The sequence below is a fragment of the Phyllopteryx taeniolatus genome, chromosome 1 (genome assembly GCF_024500385.1).
Source record: "Phyllopteryx taeniolatus isolate TA_2022b chromosome 1, UOR_Ptae_1.2, whole genome shotgun sequence".
Taxonomy (NCBI): Eukaryota; Metazoa; Chordata; class Actinopteri; order Syngnathiformes; family Syngnathidae; genus Phyllopteryx; species Phyllopteryx taeniolatus.
This window is the reverse complement of record NC_084502.1, coordinates 36,066,973-36,086,694: the sequence shown is the minus strand read 5'-3', so window position 1 is coordinate 36,086,694 and position 19,722 is coordinate 36,066,973. Positions and strand designations below refer to the sequence as shown.

The following is a 19,722-nucleotide window of genomic DNA, read 5'->3' as shown; positions in this document are numbered from 1 at the left end:
GATTAAACGCTGACCTCTATTACTTACATTCCAGATCAATGGGTGGCGCAAATGCGATGATAGCCAACCGTTTGCAACCGCTGTTAAACCACACAGAAGAAGATGACACAAGGAAGCCTATGACACATATTATTTCAAGTTGTTACTTTAACCGCAGTAGCTGTAGTAGAGTGTAGCACATGAGCATACTTGTAGCTTACCATGGCTAACGCTCTCTGGTCAGATAAAGTACTCCAGCTCCTCCACCGAATGAATAACTTTTATTTGCCAGGTAAATGCTTGACGTTATGTTGTGTTAACTCGGCCATTTTGACTCACTGACAAAATGTCGTCCGTAGGTTCTTGTCGTGCCAATTGTCTTCGTTTTGAGGTTGATGGAATCAAAATTGGCTGGATTGTGCCACACGTAGCCTCGCTGCTGGCGAGCTACGGAGATGTGTTCAGACCGCCACTCGGGGGCGCGCTTTCACTGTGTAGCAGCCTGGACGCGTACGACAAAAGGTCCCAAGCAGTGGACGCTGTTCTGTCCAACCTGAGACGCAATCCTTCACTGAGCTGCCTAAAAGGCTGGAGAAATGAGGTGAGACACAATACAGCAGTGGTAGGCCATTACGGCTATCATTAACGCACATAGTATTGAGTCTTAAGGAACTTTATTTCCAGCGGTTTAGATTTAGAGTCTATTAGCCATTGCAATTTCTTATTTAAGCAAAGCAAATGTATTTATATAGCGCATTTCATACACAAGGTAACTCTGAGCTTTACATGATTAAAGGTATTTAAAAACAAAGAACAAAAAAACATCTTATAAACATAAATAAACAAAGAGAAAAAAATTAAATCAGCATACAGTGCAAGAAATATCCTTTGAAAGTGCAAATGCTCTAAAAAGCATGAGGAAAAAAAGAAGAGTTTTTAACCTGGACTTAAAAACATTCACACTTGGGCTGACATCACTTCTGTTGGCAATTTATTCCATTTGTGTGCAGCATAATAGCTAAATGCTGCTTCACCATGTTTGCTTTGGACCCTGTGCTCCACTATTTGACCTAAGTCTTTAGATCTCAGAGCTCAACTGGGTATATATTTCATTAGCATTTCTTTCATGTATTCAGGACCTAAACAATTTAGTGATTTATAGACCAGTAGCAGAACTTTAAAATTTCTTCTAAAGATGACTGGGGGCCAGTGTAGACTTTAGAATTAGAGTAATATGCTCTGACCAGAGGTGGGCAGAGTAGCCAAATATTGTACTCAAGTACATTACTGTTACTTTAGAATAATATGACTCAAGTAAAAGTAAAAAGCAGTCATCCAAATATTTACTTGAGTAAGAAAGTACTCAATGAAAAAAAATATCAAAGAGTAACTTCTGATTTATTTATTTTTTTAAATTGGAGCAAGAACATCAAATAAAATAAAATAAAAATAATAATATATGGGAGTCGACACACACCTGCCACCATTTCAATTTTTAACTGCCCAAAAACCAGCAACACGTGCATTGGGCCCTGCAGAAACATTATTTGCTTTATTCACTTCAATGACTTCATGAAGAAGCTGTTTGCGGACTCGACTTAGTGATTGTGTGTGCATGTGCAACACCATAGGTTAGGGCTAATGTTGCCATATCCACTGCCAAAACAACAATAGAAACATCTACAACTTACCGCAAGGTGTTTTCTCAAGTTAGAAGTGGGCTGAAATATCCTAGTTTGGGCAGTCACAGTTTAACAGCTGCATGAAAAAGCTGTTGTTTTTTTGAGTCTGTAAAGTAAACACACTTGCGTGGCAGTTCCCAATGACTCATCTTGATTGGCTCGCAAAGGCTACGTGCGATTGGTGATTGGTGAATTGGAGTCAAATGACTTGGATTGGCGCAACAGGCGGCCTATGCAGAAGTCGAAGCTGGAGTATAATAGACCTGCACACGCAAGAATGGAGAAATAAAAGTCATGAACGGCATGTCGATCATTGTAACGAAGTAAAAGTATCGATCCTTCTTCACTTAAATAAGTAAAAGTAAAAAGTACAGTGCATTTAAAGTACTCTGACAAGTACAGTTTATCGAAAATCTTACTTGAGTAACGCAGTAACTGTAGTGTGTTACTACCCACCTCTGGCTCTGACCTCTTTGTTCTGGTCAGAACCTGAGCTGCAGCATTCTGAATGAGCTGCAGCTGTTTAATGCTCTTTTGGGGGAGTCCAATCAGAAGACCATTACAATAATCAAGTCTACTTGAGATAAAAGCATGGATGAGCTTCTCCTTGTCTGCTTGGCACATACAAGCCTTCACTATGGATATGTTCTTCAGATGGTAGAAGACAGTTTTAGTAATTGTTTTGATATGACTGTTGAAAGTCAGGTCGGAATCTATCAGTACCCATCAGCACACGAAAAAAAAAAAAGAACTTGGTTGGTTGATATATTCTCTTCTCTCAGAGGTACAATGTGATGGACAAATTCTCAGACCCTCCAGTGATGTGGATGGAAAGAGCAGCTACCAGTAAGTCACCCATGCAGTTGCATCACTGCGTGTGTCCCGTCTAATGCTCATTTCATGTTTTTCATTTGTTCAACAGGCCTTTTTGGGGTGAAGCGCTATGGAGTCCATATTAATGGTTACACTGTTAGTAACAGTGGCGAAGTCTTCATGTGGCTAGCGCGGCGCTCCCCTACCAAGCAGACCTATCCTGGACTACTAGACAACATGGTGAGCACAAACAGATCACAACATTTAGCCCAAATGAACATACTTGGTTTACAATTCACGACATATAAAAATTCACCCATTCACTACTTATAAAAATGAATTCATTCATCCATTCTCTTTGGCGTTTGTCCTCATCAATGCCTCGGGTGAGCAAGAGCCTATCCCAGCTTACTTTGGCTGTGAGCCCATCCTGGACTTGTCACCAGCCAATTGCAGGTCACATATAGACAGAACTATTTACACTCATACCTATGGGCAATTTAGAGCACAGGGAGAACATGCAAACTCCACTCAGGAGGGCCTGAGCTGGGACCTCTCGGCTGTGAGGCACACGTCACTATCGCACCATACCAACACACTGAATTTCTAGAACAGTGATTCTCAACCGCGGCACGGTGGCCGACTGGTTAGAGCGTCAGCCTCACAGTTCTGAAGAGTGGGGTTCAATCCCCGGTCCCGCCTGTGTGGAGTTTGCATGTTCTCCCCGTGCCTGCGTGGGTTTTCTCCAGGCACTCCGGTTTCCTCCCACATCCCAAAAACATGCATGAATTGGAAACTCTAAATTGCCCGTAGGTGTGAATGTGAGTGGGAATGGTTGTTTGCTTGTATGTGCCCTGCGATTGGCTGGCAACCAGTTCAGGGTGTACGCGACTCCTGCCCGATGATAGCTGGGATAGGCTCCAGCACACCCGCGACCCTAGTGTGGAGAAGCGGCTCAGAAAATGGATGCATGGATGGATGATTCTCAACCAGTGTGGCGGGGCACATTAGTGTGCCGTGAGCGCACGAAATTATAAAATTTTACATAATTGCTTGAAAATTTTTTTTTTCAAGCAATTTATTTGTTCTGTTGACAGAACAAATAAATGGTCTTCTATTAGATGGGAGGAAGTACCGTATTTACAGTAACTAATGTATCCACTTTTTGTGACATTTTTGTTTGTTGGTGTGCTGTGAGATTTTTCAATTGTAAAATATGTGCCTTGGCTCCATAAAGGTTGGAAATCACTCTTCTAGACCATAATTAGTCAAAATGTATGTCTATACTAGAAATATGTATACAGACTGACATATCAATGGTCTAACAACTTCTTCTCTGAAACAAACATTTTGGTCAAATATTCCAGATTCTTTCAATTCAATGTTGGGCCCTTAAAAACTGTAACATGTAACAGTGTGTAATAATGGAAATTGTATTAGAGTGGTACTTAGAATTTACGAGTTGAATTTGTTCCGTGACCAAAGCTCATAAGTCTTATTTATTCAATATTCTCCTTTAAAATTAAATGGCATGCCATTAATCTGTTTCAACTCCAAAATATTTTTAAAAAGAAAAATAGCACTATTGTAAAAAATTAATGCTCTTACTAGATTTAAAAAATAATAATCACACAATTTTCTTCAAGTAATGTTGAATAATCATGATTTATTTCCCATTCGTTGGCAACAAAATGGTCAGCGCATACCTCAGCGTAGTGTCGCTCATCTGTTTTACTCACCGTAAGAATAAATTACTGCAGAATCTAATCTTTGTCAATAAAATATGCTGTATACCCCAAGTAGTAACTGTATCATTGTTCACAGAAGTTAAGTGTCCACCTGTGAGAATGATGTCCACTGCTTCCTCAAGCATGTACCTCCGCCTTGCCCTCTTGTCGTCATACAAAGCATGTATTCTTGACACTATGGTTCCTCTCGAGGGTGGATTATGATAGGTATCTCTGGATGCGGCTCAAATAATCTCTCTCAGTCTGTCATCTTCAACTTTATTTGGGCAGCAGTTTTTTTTCTTTGCTATCCACATAACAAAATAATAGGTTACCTTCTCACTCACAGGTTTAGTTATCCACCCATGTGCACCACACTCCAGCAATGTAGATTGGCAAGGTCTTGTGGAGGTAACAATAGTAGGGTGTTTTGCTCTGAGATGATACGCCAGACTTCTATGGTAATTGAATTAGACTAAACTTTCCACCTAAAAGTGAATTTTTGTCCATCTTCGCGCCAGTGACTGTCTAAGTAACTTTTTTTTATTAGTTAAGCCCTTACAATGCCACCTAAGCACTGTGCCCCTGCGAAAGCTTCCTCCGGGGCGCCCAAGAGGAAGAAAATAATGACCATCAGCGAAAAGGTGAAACTTTTAGATATGATCAAAGAGGGCAGAAGTTATGCATCTGTGGCACGCCATTATGGCGTGAATGAATCTAGAGTGCGGTACATCAAGAAAGAGGAAGCAGACATCCGCAAAACTGCTTCAATAACCTTCAATAAGGAAGGGAAACGTGTGGTAACTCTGCGTAATAAGAGAATTGTGAAAATGGAAGCTGCATTGGCATTGTGGATTGCTGATTGCAGGGAAAAGACAGTGAGTTTGGACAGTAATATGATCAGGACAAAGGCCAAACCTTTTTGCTTTGCTCCTAAAAACAGCCAATGAAAGACAAATTTCTCCCAAAAAATATTTCTCCATTACAGAAATCCCACTACAACGAGTGACTTAACCAGTGGCTACTTTTGTGAGTGTGGTTGACACGTAGCTCAACCAATGACTGTAGAGAGACTATATAGTCAAAGACAGTACAAGAGGCAGAGTGTAATAAATCCACGTCGACTGAGGTCATGAAAACCTAGACAATTTTATTCCTTATCAGAGGACATGTCCGGAGAAACAAGAATGTAAGTGAAATGCACTTCGCAACCATTCATTGCACTGCACAAGTTAACTATTATCTTAAAAATACACACAAATAATGCAAAACTAAAATTAATTTTAAAAAATGTGCAAGGTAACGTTGTAAGCCTCTTTAAAACACCTATTTTCTGTTTTCCTATGCCAAAATGACTGCTGTTTAAAAAAAATACTTTTGTAAACAGTGATTTATACAATGGCTGGTTGAGGGATTCAGTAGATCGGCCTTTTGTCTTTGAAGGCAGCAGGTGGTCTGGCTGCTGGTGTGAGCATCAAGCACACGCTAGTAAAAGAATGTCAGGAAGAGGCATGCATCCCAGAAGCACTTGCAGATAAGGCCCACCCTGTATCCACAGTAAGGTACGTTTAGACCCTTTTCAGCACGTCAAAATATCACTGTAAATTGCTTAATTTCAGAAAATGGAAAAAAAAAACAGTGTGACCTTAATATTGAACAGTGTTATGACATATGGTATGTTTGGCCTAGAAACGACATACTGTACTTGATATTGAAGGTACATGAGCAGCACTGACTGTTTGAGAAATTGTTCCCTAGCTACACCTATGAAGACGGAGAGGGGGTGTTTTCAGAAAGTCAGTTTATCTTTGATTTGGAACTTCCTCCTGCCTTCAAGCCCAGAGTAGGGGATGGAGAAGTGCAGGAATTCTACCTTCTGCCTATTGAAAAGGTGAGAGAATGAACCATGTTCTAAAGGGCAACCCTAAAAGATCCAGGATATAAAGATGATATATTTTCTTTTGAATGTGTCTTTGCTTCAGGTGAAGGAACTACTGGCCACTGAAGATTTCAAACCTAACTGTGCTATGGTGGTCTTGGACTTTCTCATTAGACATTCTTTTATTGAGCCTGACAGAGGTTAGTCACATTCTTGAATGTGTTATATACAGATCCAATCTGCTGACCTGCTCAATTGAAATCTCCATGTGGTTCTTGTCTTCTCAGAACCCTTTTACCAGGAGTTTGTGTCCGGGCTCCATCAAGCATTATAGAGTTACTTTTAATCCATTATTTCAGGTGGACAGCATTTGTAATCAGCAGGCTATTTCTAACTGGTTTGTTTCTTCTTACTCACTAAAATATGTCTACCAAGTTGTGTCAATATGGTAATGTCTCTGTTTTAGTGTCTTGTTTTTCACTTTGCTATTGTTTTACATTTTTTTAAACTATGTTCAATTGTCTTTTATCTGTCTCACAGTTCTGAGGACCGGGGTTCAAATCCCGGCCCTGTGTGGACTTTGCATGTTCTCGCCGTGCCTGCGTGGGTTATCTCGAGGTTTACTCCCACATCCGAAAAACATGCATGGTAGGTTGATTGAAGATTCTAAATTGCCCATAGGTGTGAGTGTGAATGGTAGTTTTTTTATTTGTGCCCTGCAATTGGCTGGCAACCAGTTCAGGGTATACCGTGCCTCTCGCCCAAAGATAGGTGGGACAAAGCTGGTTGCATTACAACTGGATTCTTCTGATTATATACAGGAGACTGGATGTTTTGGGACAACACGGTTGCCATTTTGAGACCAGCTTGGCTCTGTCAAATTTACATGGTCAAATGTCTGCTTGCCTTATTTATTTATTTTTTCTTTTCCCTCCACCAAAAAAATGATGTGAATTTATCTTACTAAGCCTCAGACAGTGACAAACTGTCCAGGACTGTTGTTCCTAAATCTTTAACAGAAATGAGCATAAGTTAATGGTGATGCCCAAATGCAGCCCAAGAAGAAATAAGCATAGCTGTATCATAGCGGCAGTTTTATCAGAGTGGTAAAATATTGTCTTTAAAGGAGCACTGAAAACAATTATAGATGGAAATAATGGATGACATGACAGTTTACCTATTATTTTAAAGATATAATCCACAACAATTTTTGTTTGAAAAAAGTCATTTTCACCAAAGCCACGACTAGAGGAGATGACACAATGCTGATTAAACTATTCAGCTCCTCTAACATCTTGCTGTATTTATCAGCATCTTATTTTTTATATTTAGTAAATGCATTCATTTTCTGCGCTGGCCCACTCCACTCCAAATGACGGCACGGAAATGAAATGTCCTTCAAAACATAAATAAAAATTTTGTAGAATAACATATAAGGGGCATTACGTGCATTGTCTACGTCATATTGAAGCGATGGCTGTGTTCTTTTGTTGTAATGCAGAATTTGAGCTTAGTGGGGCGCCACAGGTTACATATAGCTTACATTTCAGAACTTTTTCAAAACGTTTTTTGTTTTGTGTATTGTTTATTTAAAACAATGAGATACTCTTGTGAACTCTATGAAGTTAGGCAAGTGGACATCTACATTTGCTGAACGCCCTCTTGCCACACTTAACATCGTAAGACATGATTTGACGGACTGTAAACAATTTTATCTCACTGATAAAGTATTCACAACAGGGCTGTATTTTTTAATGAATACTAGTAGGCCGGCACGGTGGCCGACTGGTTAGCACATATGCCTCACAGTTCTGGGGAGCGGGGTTCAAATCCCGGCCCCGCCTGTGTGGAGTTTGCATGTTCTCCCTGTGCCTGGGTGGGTTTTCTACAAGCACTCCGGTTTCCTCCCACATCCCAAAAACATGCGTGGTATGTTGATAAAGGACTCTAAATTGCCCGTAGGTGTGAATGTGAGTGTGAATGGTTGTTTGTTTCTATGTGCCCTGCGATTGGCTGACGACCGGTTCAGGGTGTAGCCCGCCTCCCGCCCGAAGATAGCTGGGATAGGCTCCTGCAGCCAGCGACTCCAGTGAGGATAACTGGTAAACAAAATGGATGGTTGGATAGTATGAATAGCACATCCCTCAAGCAAATATCCCAATCACCAATGTTTATCCTCGAAATTTTGTAATTTGTTTTTGTTAGTTTTTTCACACAGAGCTCTATTTATACTGAATACAATGCAAGCAAGTAGATATCACACCATGTTTAAATTAATATACCACAATATGAAGCGGAAAACTGATTACATGAAGAGACAAACGTATGGGAATAAAATAATGTTGTATTGACTGTTTACTTTTGCACGTAAATGTTGATGTAGCTAATTGGGGGAAATGGGAAATAAAGGCTAGAATTAGTTCCCTCATCTATAGTTAGTCACGTTTACAGTTGCTGTTCTCTTGGCAGTGGTTTAAGGCCGGCCATTTAGATAAACATCACAACCAGCTTCAACCAACCTAAATTAAAAGAACCTCAAGTAAGCACAGTACAGTATAAGTATAGTGAAGCTAATTTTCTGAACTTTAGATTGAACATTTGTGCTGTATTAGTTACATTTACCCTTAAACTGTTTCCATTTCAAGGTGTAACGGAACCAAGTATCGCAATTAGAGATTCTCAGCACAGTTGTGTGACAAGTACAATGGATATAAAAAGTTTAAACACCCTTGTTCAAAAGACAGGGTTTTGTGATCTAAAAAGAGACCAACATATAAATAATTTCAAAACATTTTCCACCATTAATGTGACCTAACTTGTACGCTTTTTTAAATTGTTAAAATCTTTTAGAGGTGAAGTAAAAAAAATAATTGCGCATCATCGGGCAGGAGGCGGGGTACACCCTGAACTGGTTGCCAGCCAATCGCAGGGCATATACAAACAAACAACCATTCGCACTCACATTCACACCTACGGGCAATTTAGAGTTGTCAATCAACCTAGCATGCATGTTTTTGGGATGTGGGAGGAAACCGGAGTGCCTGGAGAAAACCCACCCAGGCACGGGGAGAACATGCAAACTCCACACAGTCGGGGCTGGGATTTGAACCCCAGTCCCCAGAACTGTGAGGCAGATGTGCTAACAAGTCGTCCACCGTGCCAGCCTTTCCCTGTGTCATTTCACATTATTACACAAAACTCACTCGGGTCGCGGGCGTGCTGGAGCCTATCCCAGCCATCATCGGGCAGGAGGCGGGGTACACCCTGAACTGGTTGCCAGCCAATCGCAGGGCACATACAAACAAACAACCATTCGCACTCACATTCACACCTACAGGCAATTTAGAGTCTCCAATTTATGCATGTTTTTGGGATGTGGGAGGAAACCGGAGTGCCTGGAGAAAACCCACACAGGCATGGGGAGAACATGCAAACTCCACACAGGCGGGGGCCGGGGATTGAACCCCGGTCCTCAGAACTGTGAGACAGATGCTCTAACCAGTCGTCCACAGTGCTGCTGAAAGTGAATTTCTTTCAATTTTTTTCCAAAAGTGAAACTTGTATATTAGTTCACCACACAGAGTGAAATATTTCAAGCCTTTATTTGTTTAAATTTTGATGATCATGGCAGAAAGTATTTCACAAAATGTGAATATTTCATGTTACCAACAAAAAAAGGATCTAAAACACAGAAATGTTGGCCTTCTTAAAAGTTCATTAAAGTAATATACCCTCAGTACTTTTTAGGGCCTCCTTTTGCATTAATTACAGGATCAAGGCAGTGTGGCTTTGAGGTGATCAGCCTTTGGCACAGTTCAGGTGTTGTTGTAGCCCAAGTTGCTTTGAATTGGCCTTCAGATCGTCAGCATTTCGGGGTTTCTGTTCCCTCATCTTTCTCTTGACAATACCCAATCAATTTTCAATGGGGTTCAAGTCAGGCAAGTTTGCTGGCCAATCAAGTGCAGTTATTCCATGGCTATTAACTTCTAAAGTCAAATATCCATGTTAACTGGGAGGGCTGGCAGTGAATGAGTTAAACAAGGTATTAGTAGTTTTGGCTTTGTGGGCAGGTGCCAAATTCTGCAGGAAAATAAAATCATTGTCTCCAAAAAGCTCGTCGGCAGCAGGAAGCATGAAGTGCTCTAAAATTTCCTGGTGGACAGCTGTGTTGACTGTGGACTTGATAAAAGACAATGGACCCACACCAGCAAATGACACGGCTCCCCAAACCATTACTGACTGTGAAAACTTCCCACTATACTTTAAACAGCTTGACTTTTGACTTCTCCAGTTTTCCTCCAGACTCTGGGACCTTGATTTTCAAATGAAATGCAAAATTTACTTTCATCTGAAAAGAGGACTTGGGACCACTGGGCAACAGACCAGTACTTTTTCTCCTTAGCCCAGCACAGACACTTGTGGTGATGTTTTTGGTTCAGGAGTGGATTGACACATTGAATTCTACAGATGTAGCCCATGTCATGCAGACGTCTGTATGTGGTGGTTCTTGATGCACTGACACCAGCCTCAGTCCACTCTTTGTGAAGCTCCCCCAGATTTCTGAATCGCCATTGCTTGATAATCCTCTCAAGGCTGCGGTTATCCCAGTCACTTCTGCAGCTTTTCCCCTTCCTCTGAAGACTCTGTTAATGTACTTTGTGAGCATCCAGCTTCTTTTGCAATTACTTTTTGAGACCTTTTCTCCTTATGGAGCGTGTCAATGATGCTTTTCTGCACAACCATCAAGTCAGCAGTCTTCCCCATACATGTATGTGTGTGTGTGTGCGCACACAGTGGGGAAAAAAAGTATTTAGTCAGCCACCAATTGTGTAAGTTCTCCCACTTAAAAAGATGAGAGGCCTGTAATTTTCATCAAAAGGTATACCTTACATATGAGAAACAAAATTAGAAAGAAAAAACATTCCAGAAATTTTTTTTTTTTTTAAGAATTTATTAGCAAATTATGGTGGAAAATAAGTATTTGGTCACCTACAAACAAGCAAGATTTCTGGCTCTCTCAGACCTGTAACTTCTTTAAGAGACTCCGCTGTCCTCCACTCCTTACCTGTATTAATGGCACCTGTTTGAACTCGTTGAAAGACACCTGTGCACAACCTCAAACAGTCACCATGGCCAAGACCAAAGAGTTGTCAAAGGACACCAGAAACAAAATTGTAGACCTGCACCAGGCTGGGAGAAGACTGAATCTGCAATAGCTAAGCAGCTTGGTATGAAGAAATCAATGTGGGAGCAATTATTAGAAAATGGAAGACATACAAAACCACTGATAATCTCCCTCGAACTGGGGCTCCACGCAAGATCTCACCCCGTGGGGACAAAATGATCACAAGAACGGTGAGATAACATCCCAGAACTACACGGGGGGGGGACCTAATGAATGACCTGCAGAGAGCTGTATTTTGGCCCATTCCTCCATGCAGATCTCCTCAAGAGCAGTGATGTTTTGGGGCTGTCGTTGGGCAACACAGACTTTGAACTCCCTCCAAAGATTTTCTGTGGGTTTGAGATCTGGGGAATGGCTAAGCCACTCCAGGACTTTGAAATGCTTCTTATGAAGCCACTCCTTCGTTGCCCGGGCGGTGTGTTTGGGATCATTGTCATGCTGAAAGACTTAGCCACCTTTCATCTTCAGTGCCCTTACAGGACAGAGGACCCTCTTAAAGAAGAAGTTACCGCTCTGTGAGAGCCAGAAATCTTGCTTGTTTTCTTCCACAATAACTTGCTAATAAATTATTTAAAAATCAGACATGATTTTCTGGATTTTTGTTCTCATTTTGTCTCTCATAGGTGATGTAGACCTATGATGAAAATAACAGGCCTCTTTCTTCTTTTTATGTGGGAGAATTTCCGGCTGACTAAATACTTTTTTGGCCCACTGTATATATATTTGTATGTATATAAGTAGTCGTAATACATTGATGACAAAAGTTGATCCAAACCTGTCAAGGCACTTGAACACATACAATGGTATCTGCTGATGCTGCAGGTGATTTCATACAGAGCAAAGATCGGAATTAAATGATCATAACTAATTGACATACAGTTGCTGGTTACAATTAAACTATTTGTGTTTGTGTTTTTGCTTTGTAATTCCTTTTGATCAACAGACGACTAGTTATTGATTCTAAATGTACTTGGGGGTCCTCATCAAAATAAGTAATTGTATCATATCGCAATGTTAGGCCAGTCATTCTGCTTTGTAAAGTACTTTCGAGCAGCTGGCCAGAATTCTTTTTTCCACCAAAATCCCCCTGCAGTTGAAAACCAAGTTAGCGTTAGGCTATTTACAGTGGGTAGGGAAAGTATTCAGACCCCCTTAACCTTAGATTTTTCACTCTTTGTTATATTGCAGCCATTTGCTAAAATCATTTAAGTAAATTTTTTCCTCATTGATGTACACACAGCACCCCATATTGACAGAAAACAAATATTTTTTTCAGATTAAAAAAGAAAAATTGAAATATCACACAGCCATAAGTATTCAGACCCTTTGCTCAGTATTTAGGAGAAGCTCCCTTTCTAGCTAACACAACCATGAGTCTTTTTGGGAATCATGCAACAAGTTTTTCACACTTAGATTTGGGGATCGTCTGCCATTCCTCCTTGCAGATCCTCTCCAGTTCTGTCAGGTTGGATGGTGAACTTTGGTGGACAACCATTTTCAGGTCTCTCCAGAGATGCTCAATTGGGTTTAAGTTAGGGCTCTGGCTGGGCCATCCAAGAACAGTCACGGAGTTGTTCTGAAGTCATTCCTTCGTTATTTTAACTGTGTGCTTAGGGTCATTGTCTAGTGAGGATAAACGGTACAGAAAATGAATGGATGGAAGGATACAGTACTCAGTATATACAATAAATGAACAAGTCATGTAAATGGACACATTGCTCTATCTTGATCGTTTATCGTTTTTTTAAACTCGCTGATCGGTGATCGGCCCCAAAAATCCTGATCATGTCAAGCCTTGTGCTTAGTGTCATTGTCTTGTTGGAAGGTGAAACTTCGGCCCAATCTGAGGTCCTGAGCACTGGAGAAAGTTTTTGTCCAGGATATCCCTGTACTTTGACGCATTCATCTTTCCTTCGATTGCAACCAGTCGTCCTGTCCCTGCAGCTGAGAAACACCACAACAGCATTATGTTGCCACCACCATGCTTCACTGTTGGGACTGTATTGGACAGGCCTGGCAGTGCCTAGTTTTCTCCACACATACCGCTTAGAATGAAGGCCAAGAAGTTCTATCTTTGTATAATCAGAGCAGAGAATCTTATTTCTCACCATCTTTTTTTTTTTTGCAAACTCCATGTGGGCTTTCATGTGTCTTACACTGAGGAGAGGCTTCCATCGGGCCACTCTGCCATAAAGCCCCGACTGGTGGAGGGCTGCAGTGATGGTTGACTTTCTAGAACTTTCTCCCATCTCCCGACTGCATCTCTGGAGCTCAGCCACAGTGATCTTTGGGTTCTTCTTTACCTCTCTCACCAAAGCTCTTCTCCCCCGATTGCTCAGTTTGGCCGGATGGCCAGCTCTAGGAAGGGTACTGGTCGTCACAAACGTCTTCCATTTAAGGATTATGGAGGCCACTGCGCTCTTAGGAACCCTAAGTGCAGCATAATTTTTTTTGTAACCTTGGCCAGATCTGTTCCTTGCCACAAGTCTGTCTCTGAGCTCTTCAGGCAGTTCCTTGACCTCATGATTCTCATTTGCTCTGATATGCACTGTGAGCTGTAAGGTCTTATGTAGACAGCTGTGTGGCTTTCCTAATCAAGTCCAATCAGTATAATCAAACACAGCAGGACTCCAATGAAGGTGTAGAACCATCTCAAGGATGATCAGAAGAAATAGACAGCACCTGAGTTGAATATATGAGTGTCACAGCAAAGGGTCTGAATACTTATGGCTGTGTGATATTTCAGTTTTTCTTTTTTAATAAATCTGCAAAAATTTCAAGAATTCTGTTTTTTTTCTGTCAATATGGAGTGCTGTGTGTACATTAATGGGGGGGAAATAACTTAAATGATCTTAGCAAATGGCTGCAATATAACAAAGAGTGAAACATTTAAGGGGGTCTGAATACTTTCCGTACCCATTGTAATAGTACAGGTAATACAAGTTGTCAGCGGTAAACATGCATTTGTAAGTCATCTTTGTCCCAAGCTAAAGAAGCCAGGCCAATGAATGGGCATACAGAATAAAACATAACATTAAAAAAAAGCATTGCCAACTTCTTAAATGATGTGCTTAAATTCTCTCTTCACCACACACAGACGCTAGCAATAACTCCACCATAGGTGTCACCATGTCAATGACAGACACCATTCTCCTTAATACAAGCCAATGTCCAATCCAATTGACTAAACTGAAACATTTATTTTTGGGTAAATTGTTGTACAAAATGTTGATTAAGAAGAATTTAATACAAAAAGTTGATCAAAGAGAAATGCAAGTCTGCATGTAGTAACAATCTGTATCTCTGGCAAGGAATGAAAAAGAATACATTCTGGTCTAAATAATATATTGTACTTGTTATAATATTGGACTTGAATGAATATACTCCCTTTTTACATTAATTGACTGTCACCCCTTTGGCCTGTTTGATATTTTCAACACTTCAACATTGGCTCCTTTTGGTAACAAAACAGTCATATCAGAACGATCGGCTTTGCTCAGCCACGTTTGGTTCCCCTTATACTTTCTTGCCTGTGTGATCTGGTACTTTATAGCAGAAGACATATCCTCTTTTTGCCTCGTCTCTTGGCCTGCAGTGCTGCCCTAGTGGCCATTTCAAACACCTCCCTCACACCGTCCTTGGTCTTCGCTGAGCACTCCAAGTACCCAAAGGCACAGATTCGGTTTGCCATTTCCCTCCCTTCCTCTGACTTCACAGGTTCCTGTTAACCAAATGACAAAATAGATTAAAACCTGAAAAACACATGGTTCTCTCTTCTCATTTGTTTTTGGGCCTTGTTCTCAGAGGATGGTGGCATTGTGCCACTTTCGACTCTGACTTGTGAAAGTGTTCAACTGTGACTTACAGTGGGTACGGAAAGTACAGCAGTGACAGGCCAGAAGATGTTCTCTTCTTGTACTCGGTGCTACCGTGTTAAGTGCAGACGGCCATATTCCTTTCATTTTGATCAAATGTTATGTTTGAACATTTTATAATACATTAGTGGTTGATTTAATTTAATACTTGTGTGACAGTTAAAGAGCGATAGTCGTAATCTGCATTAACAATGTGTCAATTATTATTCCTCATTTGTCAATAAAGGTAAGAGTGTTTAAAGTGTGTTTTAGAGTCATCATATTGGACTGGGTAATGTATGCTTATGAAGGTTTGTACTATGAGAATAATGTTAAAATGTTATTTTAAAGCAAGAATACATTATATCTGCAAGCAATAGTAAAAACACAGTACCTGTACTCTGATTAATATTGCATTCATGGAATAAGAATAAAACTGAATAATTAATCAATGTAACAGGGGCACCATGTTCGGCGAACTCGTCATCAGCTGCACACCAGAAGGGACGTTGCAGCTGCTATTGCGCCTTGCCTGCTGCTGTTGAACTGTGTCGGCTGACAGACTGGAGTGAGCAATGGATTTAATCATTCGATCCTGTGTACACCATGGCTGAGATGGAGGACATGCAACGGCCGTCAGAGGAAGTGTGGCAAAGACAAAGCGTTGTACATCAACTTCTGGATGTGAAAGAGATGCACAAAAAGAAATCCAGATCGCCTCAAACCTCTAAGTACATGTAGATTACAAGTGTCATACTTAAGGCCCAGAGGCCAGACACGAGCCGCCACCTAATTTTAGGTGGCCCGCCAAAGCAAATCATGAGCGGTGTCTGATTTTTGCTAAAATATGAAAAATGCATATTGTCTTCACTTGTAATAATGTTGAGATATTGCAAGAATTTACCAAACCCCTTTTAAAATAAATTAAATAATACATAGTTGAACAAGTTTTTACTCGCTTCTGATTTCAAAAACAGTTATCCATCAATTTGTTGTGTATATGTAATAATATGAGACGATCATACATTTATATGGGTTCACAGTCATAGCAGCCCTCCGAGGGAAACCCTAACTACAATGTGGCCTGTGACAAAGATTAGTTTCCCACCGCTGATGTAAATGAAGTTTATGATCAAGGTTTGTTATGAAGCTTTTATATAGTACATGCAATGGAATCTTGCACTAAATATTGTCACCTCAAAATTCAGTTTGAAATCATGATAAAAAATAATTCTGCAATTCTTCATGTTCACATTATGTCAATTTGTTGATCAAAATCTATTTGAATTAAAAATATTGTTTAAAATATTGTATTTTCTTAATTACAAAGTTTCTAATTAAATAATGCTTTGCACTGGAACAAATTATTCCAAATATAATGCATCTCAATGGGAAGTTCTGTTTTGAAAGTCAATCAGCGTCAGTTGTACCCAACCTTTGAGGTGACACTGCATCGTAAATATTATTCTTTTAGCATTTGGGTTCATTAAGTACAGTTTAATACAAAGAACAGTAAAATATATTAGAATAACTGCTGCACAACATCAACACATACAGCACCATTATCCTTTTCAATCACCTGTTTCATCTTTGCCAACTCTCTGCGTGTGAGATCATCATTGCGCAGGTCTTTCTTGTTTCCCACCAGAATAATGGGGACATTGGGACAAAAGTGCTTGACCTCAGGTGTCCACTTCTCAGGGATGTTCTCTGCATCGTATACAAATAAAAACTTTGTGTTGAACATCAAGAGGAGAGTAACATACAAGAATATCAAGGGAGAAATCGCACCTAAACTATCAGGACTATCAACGGAGAAGCACATGAGGATGACGTCCGTGTCTGGATAAGAGAGAGGTCGCAGGCGATCATAGTCCTCCTGACCTGCTGTGTCCCAAAGAGCCAACTCTACCTGCAAATGTTTTAAAAAAGTGTAATCAATAATGTCATGGTAAGGCGATTCAGTTTGCCATTTGAACTGTTAACCCTGGAATTAACAGGCTACTTTTAAAGACGGTCATTAGGTTTAGATTTCAAATACATTTTGTAATTTTGTGACAAATGTAAACACATCACAAATTTCACTGGAATTATCACAACATGATATGTTAATTTATCATAGGGGCAAGTCAAACAACCAAAAGCTGTTGCAAGTAAATGTTGCTCAAATAATTCAGTACAGATATATGGAAATGCTTTACTCTTTCCTTAACAGGACACTTTCAAACGTAGGAGGTTGACCCACACTATATAGTACCTACTTGGTAACCTTTTTACTATAAAAAAAAGAGTGACAGGTCAGAAATAAATATACGGAGTAGTGAATACTGACATGTACTAGAAAGTCGACCCTTTTCTTCAATCAAGGATTGCTTTAAGGAAACCCTGTGAGAATTACCTGTTTACCATCCACTTCAATATCTGCCACATAGTTTTCAAACACTGTTGGCACATAGACCTCAGGGAACTGATCCTTGCTGAACACGATGAGGAGACACGTCTTGCCACATGCACCATCTCCAACTATTACTAGTTTCTTTCGGATTGCAGCCATCTGAAGGAAACAGACAAATAGGGATTAGGATAAATACATGTAATACATCAGACAGACTGGCATTATTTTTTGCGTTCTTATAACTTCTATTTCTGTCAAAGCCCGGTTGTCCTGCAAACTGTACTATTTATGAACCCTCAATACAGCAGCACCAGATTGACTGTTATGTCCCTCAGTGTGTACACATATTAATCACTACATGTAGAAGCAAGGATTACTTTCTGAAGACATTCAAAACATTACATCTGGACTATAAGAAAGTTGCCACTCCCTTTAGATGCTCTCTCTTCCAGATTCAGGTACACAAAACCATTGCCCTCTAATATTGAAAAACACAAGTAATTGATGCATCCCTTAAATATTTTTTGTAATTGCCTATATTCTATTTATAAACTGAAAATATACTGCAAACTATGATTTCCCAAATAGTTTCACAAACACATCTTACATTATACTTAACAACCAATTGCTTATAGATTATTTGATTATGAAAAAAAAAATGCACCAGAAGTGTGTGTGTACATGCAACAAAGACTCTCCATAACTTCCACAAACAACCCAGGCTAAACTTAGCTCCTCCCTGACATACAAAGTCTCTCAGCCAATATGTATCATTTCAAAATTTTAGTAAAGGTTATGGCAGCATCTTGTGTTATTTCAGAAAGTGCACACAAACCGCAAATAGGTGATCTTACCAGCAAATAGCTGGTGATAGGTTCCATTTAAAAAAAAAAAAAAAGTGAATTTGTGAACAGGCGGCACGGTGGCCGACTGGTTAGAGCATCAGCCTCACAGTTCTGAGGTGCGGGGTTCAATCCCCGTCCCCGCCTGTGTGGAGTTTGCATGTTCTCCCCGTGCCTGCGTGGGTTTTCTCCGGGCACTCCGGTTTCCTCCCACATCCCAAAAACATGCATTAATTGGAGATTCTAAATTGCCCGTAGGCATGACTGTGAGTGCGAATGGTTGTTAGTTTCTATGTGCCCTGCGATTGGCTGGCAACCAGTTCAGGGTGTACCCCGCCTCCTGCCCGATGACAGCTGGGATAGGCTCCAGCACGCCCGCGACCCTAGTGAGGAGAAGCGGCTCAGAAAATGGATGGATGGATGGATGAATTTGTGAACAGTGGATGTGCGAATATGCATGGTAGTAGTGTATGATTGAATGAAATCCAGAACATCTTGCTAAAAGGGTAAATTAATTTTCATAAGGACAGCCAATAGAAAGCAGACAAGGTTTTTTTTTTGTGTGTGCGCTGTACGTGTGAAAGTCAGGCTGAAAATCTTTTAGTTATGATGTTATTACGTTTCATAAGTACCAAGTCATGATGCAGCTATGTTGTATGGGAGTGGAGGAAGCAGAGGAACTGTGTTGCTGCTTGACTGGAAGGATGCTCATATCGTTTGTTTCGATTAAAAGTCAGCGGGACAGTATTTGGACACACGAATTTCCTCTAAAATTATGTTGGTGTCACATGCTGATGGTTAATTGATATTAACATGGAGAAATTGGCGTTTTTTTTTTATAACTACACTTGCAGCGAATCAGCGACCAATTGCCAACTCAACTATGGGTTATCGCTCTACCACGCAGACGAATTTTCAATACAGCAAAACGTGTAATTTGACTACTGCGGTTTTAATATGGCTCCTATTTGTTTTTGATAGAGTGAGAGCTGAGTTGTCGCAAACAAGAAGGTAGCTGATAGCTTGCGGCTAACAGCTAGCTTATTTTGACAGGAGGTCTCTTGTCAAGCAACAGTTTATTTTCTGTACTTTCTAGCAACGTCTTATATACACCACGAGCAACAAAGTAAAAATAAATAAATAATATTATAGAAGACAGCCGAACGTTTCGTAAAACACCTTGACCGGTTGTCTCGAAATACTCGCCTTACTTTGGTTTTCCTGTCGAGGTTTATCAGCTCCTCAAGCGTTTGATGGCTGCGTCATCACCATGCATACTTTGAGCCAATGGGAAACGGCGTTGTCATATTCCGGCCCCGCCTCCAATACGCGTTCTGGGAGTGATCCCTTTGCTTGGAGTCGCTTT

The 19,722-nt window shown here is 40.4% G+C and overlaps 3 protein-coding genes across 6 annotated transcripts in view; 1 reads left to right on the top strand and 2 right to left on the bottom strand.

The window, feature by feature from the left end:
• gmeb2 (glucocorticoid modulatory element binding protein 2) overlaps positions 1-426 on the bottom strand; it is a 22,910-nt gene extending 22,484 nt beyond the window's left edge. The window contains exons 1-2 of one of the 2 annotated variants that reach the window (XM_061792352.1): positions 201-426; positions 28-117 (exon numbers count right to left, since the gene is read on the bottom strand). In XM_061792352.1, coding sequence (XP_061648336.1) covers positions 28-117; positions 201-203 — 93 coding nt within the window. In that variant the 5' untranslated portion in view covers positions 204-426. The remainder of the gene's footprint in view (positions 1-27; positions 118-200) is intronic. The other variant, XM_061792367.1, reaches the window with a different exon arrangement.
• On the top strand, positions 34-16,116 carry tpk2 (thiamin pyrophosphokinase 2). 2 transcript variants are annotated; one of them, XR_009791121.1, is made up of 9 exons: positions 34-271; positions 339-580; positions 2,444-2,507; positions 2,584-2,714; positions 5,645-5,763; positions 5,960-6,092; positions 6,184-6,280; positions 6,368-6,477; positions 15,580-16,116. XR_009791121.1 is itself a non-coding variant. In XM_061792389.1 (8 exons), exons 1-8 carry the CDS (start codon positions 202-204, stop codon positions 6,412-6,414), a joined length of 903 nt encoding a protein of 300 aa, XP_061648373.1. In that variant the 5' UTR covers positions 34-201; the 3' UTR covers positions 6,415-9,819. The 2 variants fall into 2 exon arrangements, 1 of the variants encoding a protein (XP_061648373.1); XM_061792389.1 differs by lacking the exon at positions 15,580-16,116 and having other exon boundaries at positions 6,368-9,819.
• On the bottom strand, positions 14,451-19,722 carry LOC133486779 (rho-related GTP-binding protein RhoA-C-like). Of its 2 annotated transcripts, none has more exons than XM_061792425.1 (5): positions 19,568-19,722; positions 17,518-17,673; positions 16,911-17,031; positions 16,699-16,829; positions 14,451-14,986 (listed from the first exon to the last, which is right to left on the bottom strand). In XM_061792425.1, the coding sequence occupies exons 2-5, from the start codon at positions 17,671-17,673 to the stop codon at positions 14,813-14,815; spliced, it is 582 nt and encodes a 193-aa protein (XP_061648409.1). In that variant the 5' UTR covers positions 19,568-19,722; the 3' UTR covers positions 14,451-14,812. The 2 variants fall into 2 exon arrangements, with proteins under 2 accessions (XP_061648409.1, XP_061648400.1); XM_061792416.1 differs by having other exon boundaries at positions 19,563-19,714.

Excerpts from the sequence above, each read along its gene's own strand:
- LOC133486779 (XM_061792425.1), bottom strand. The coding sequence starts at position 17,673 with ATGGCTGCAATCCGAAAGAAACTAGTAATAGTTGGAGATGGTGCATGT. Across the intron at positions 16,830-16,910 it reads TGATAGTCCTGATAGTTTAG|AGAACATCCCTGAGAAGTGG; the intron begins GTGCGATTTCTC and ends TATACGATGCAG. Across the intron at positions 14,987-16,698 it reads AGTTGGCAAAGATGAAACAG|GAACCTGTGAAGTCAGAGGA; the intron begins GTGATTGAAAAG and ends TTTGGTTAACAG.
- tpk2 (XM_061792389.1), top strand. The coding sequence starts at position 202 with ATGGCTAACGCTCTCTGGTCAGATAAAGTACTCCAGCTCCTCCACCGA. Across the intron at positions 272-338 it reads GAATAACTTTTATTTGCCAG|GTTCTTGTCGTGCCAATTGT; the intron begins GTAAATGCTTGA and ends TGTCGTCCGTAG. Across the intron at positions 6,093-6,183 it reads ACCTTCTGCCTATTGAAAAG|GTGAAGGAACTACTGGCCAC; the intron begins GTGAGAGAATGA and ends TCTTTGCTTCAG.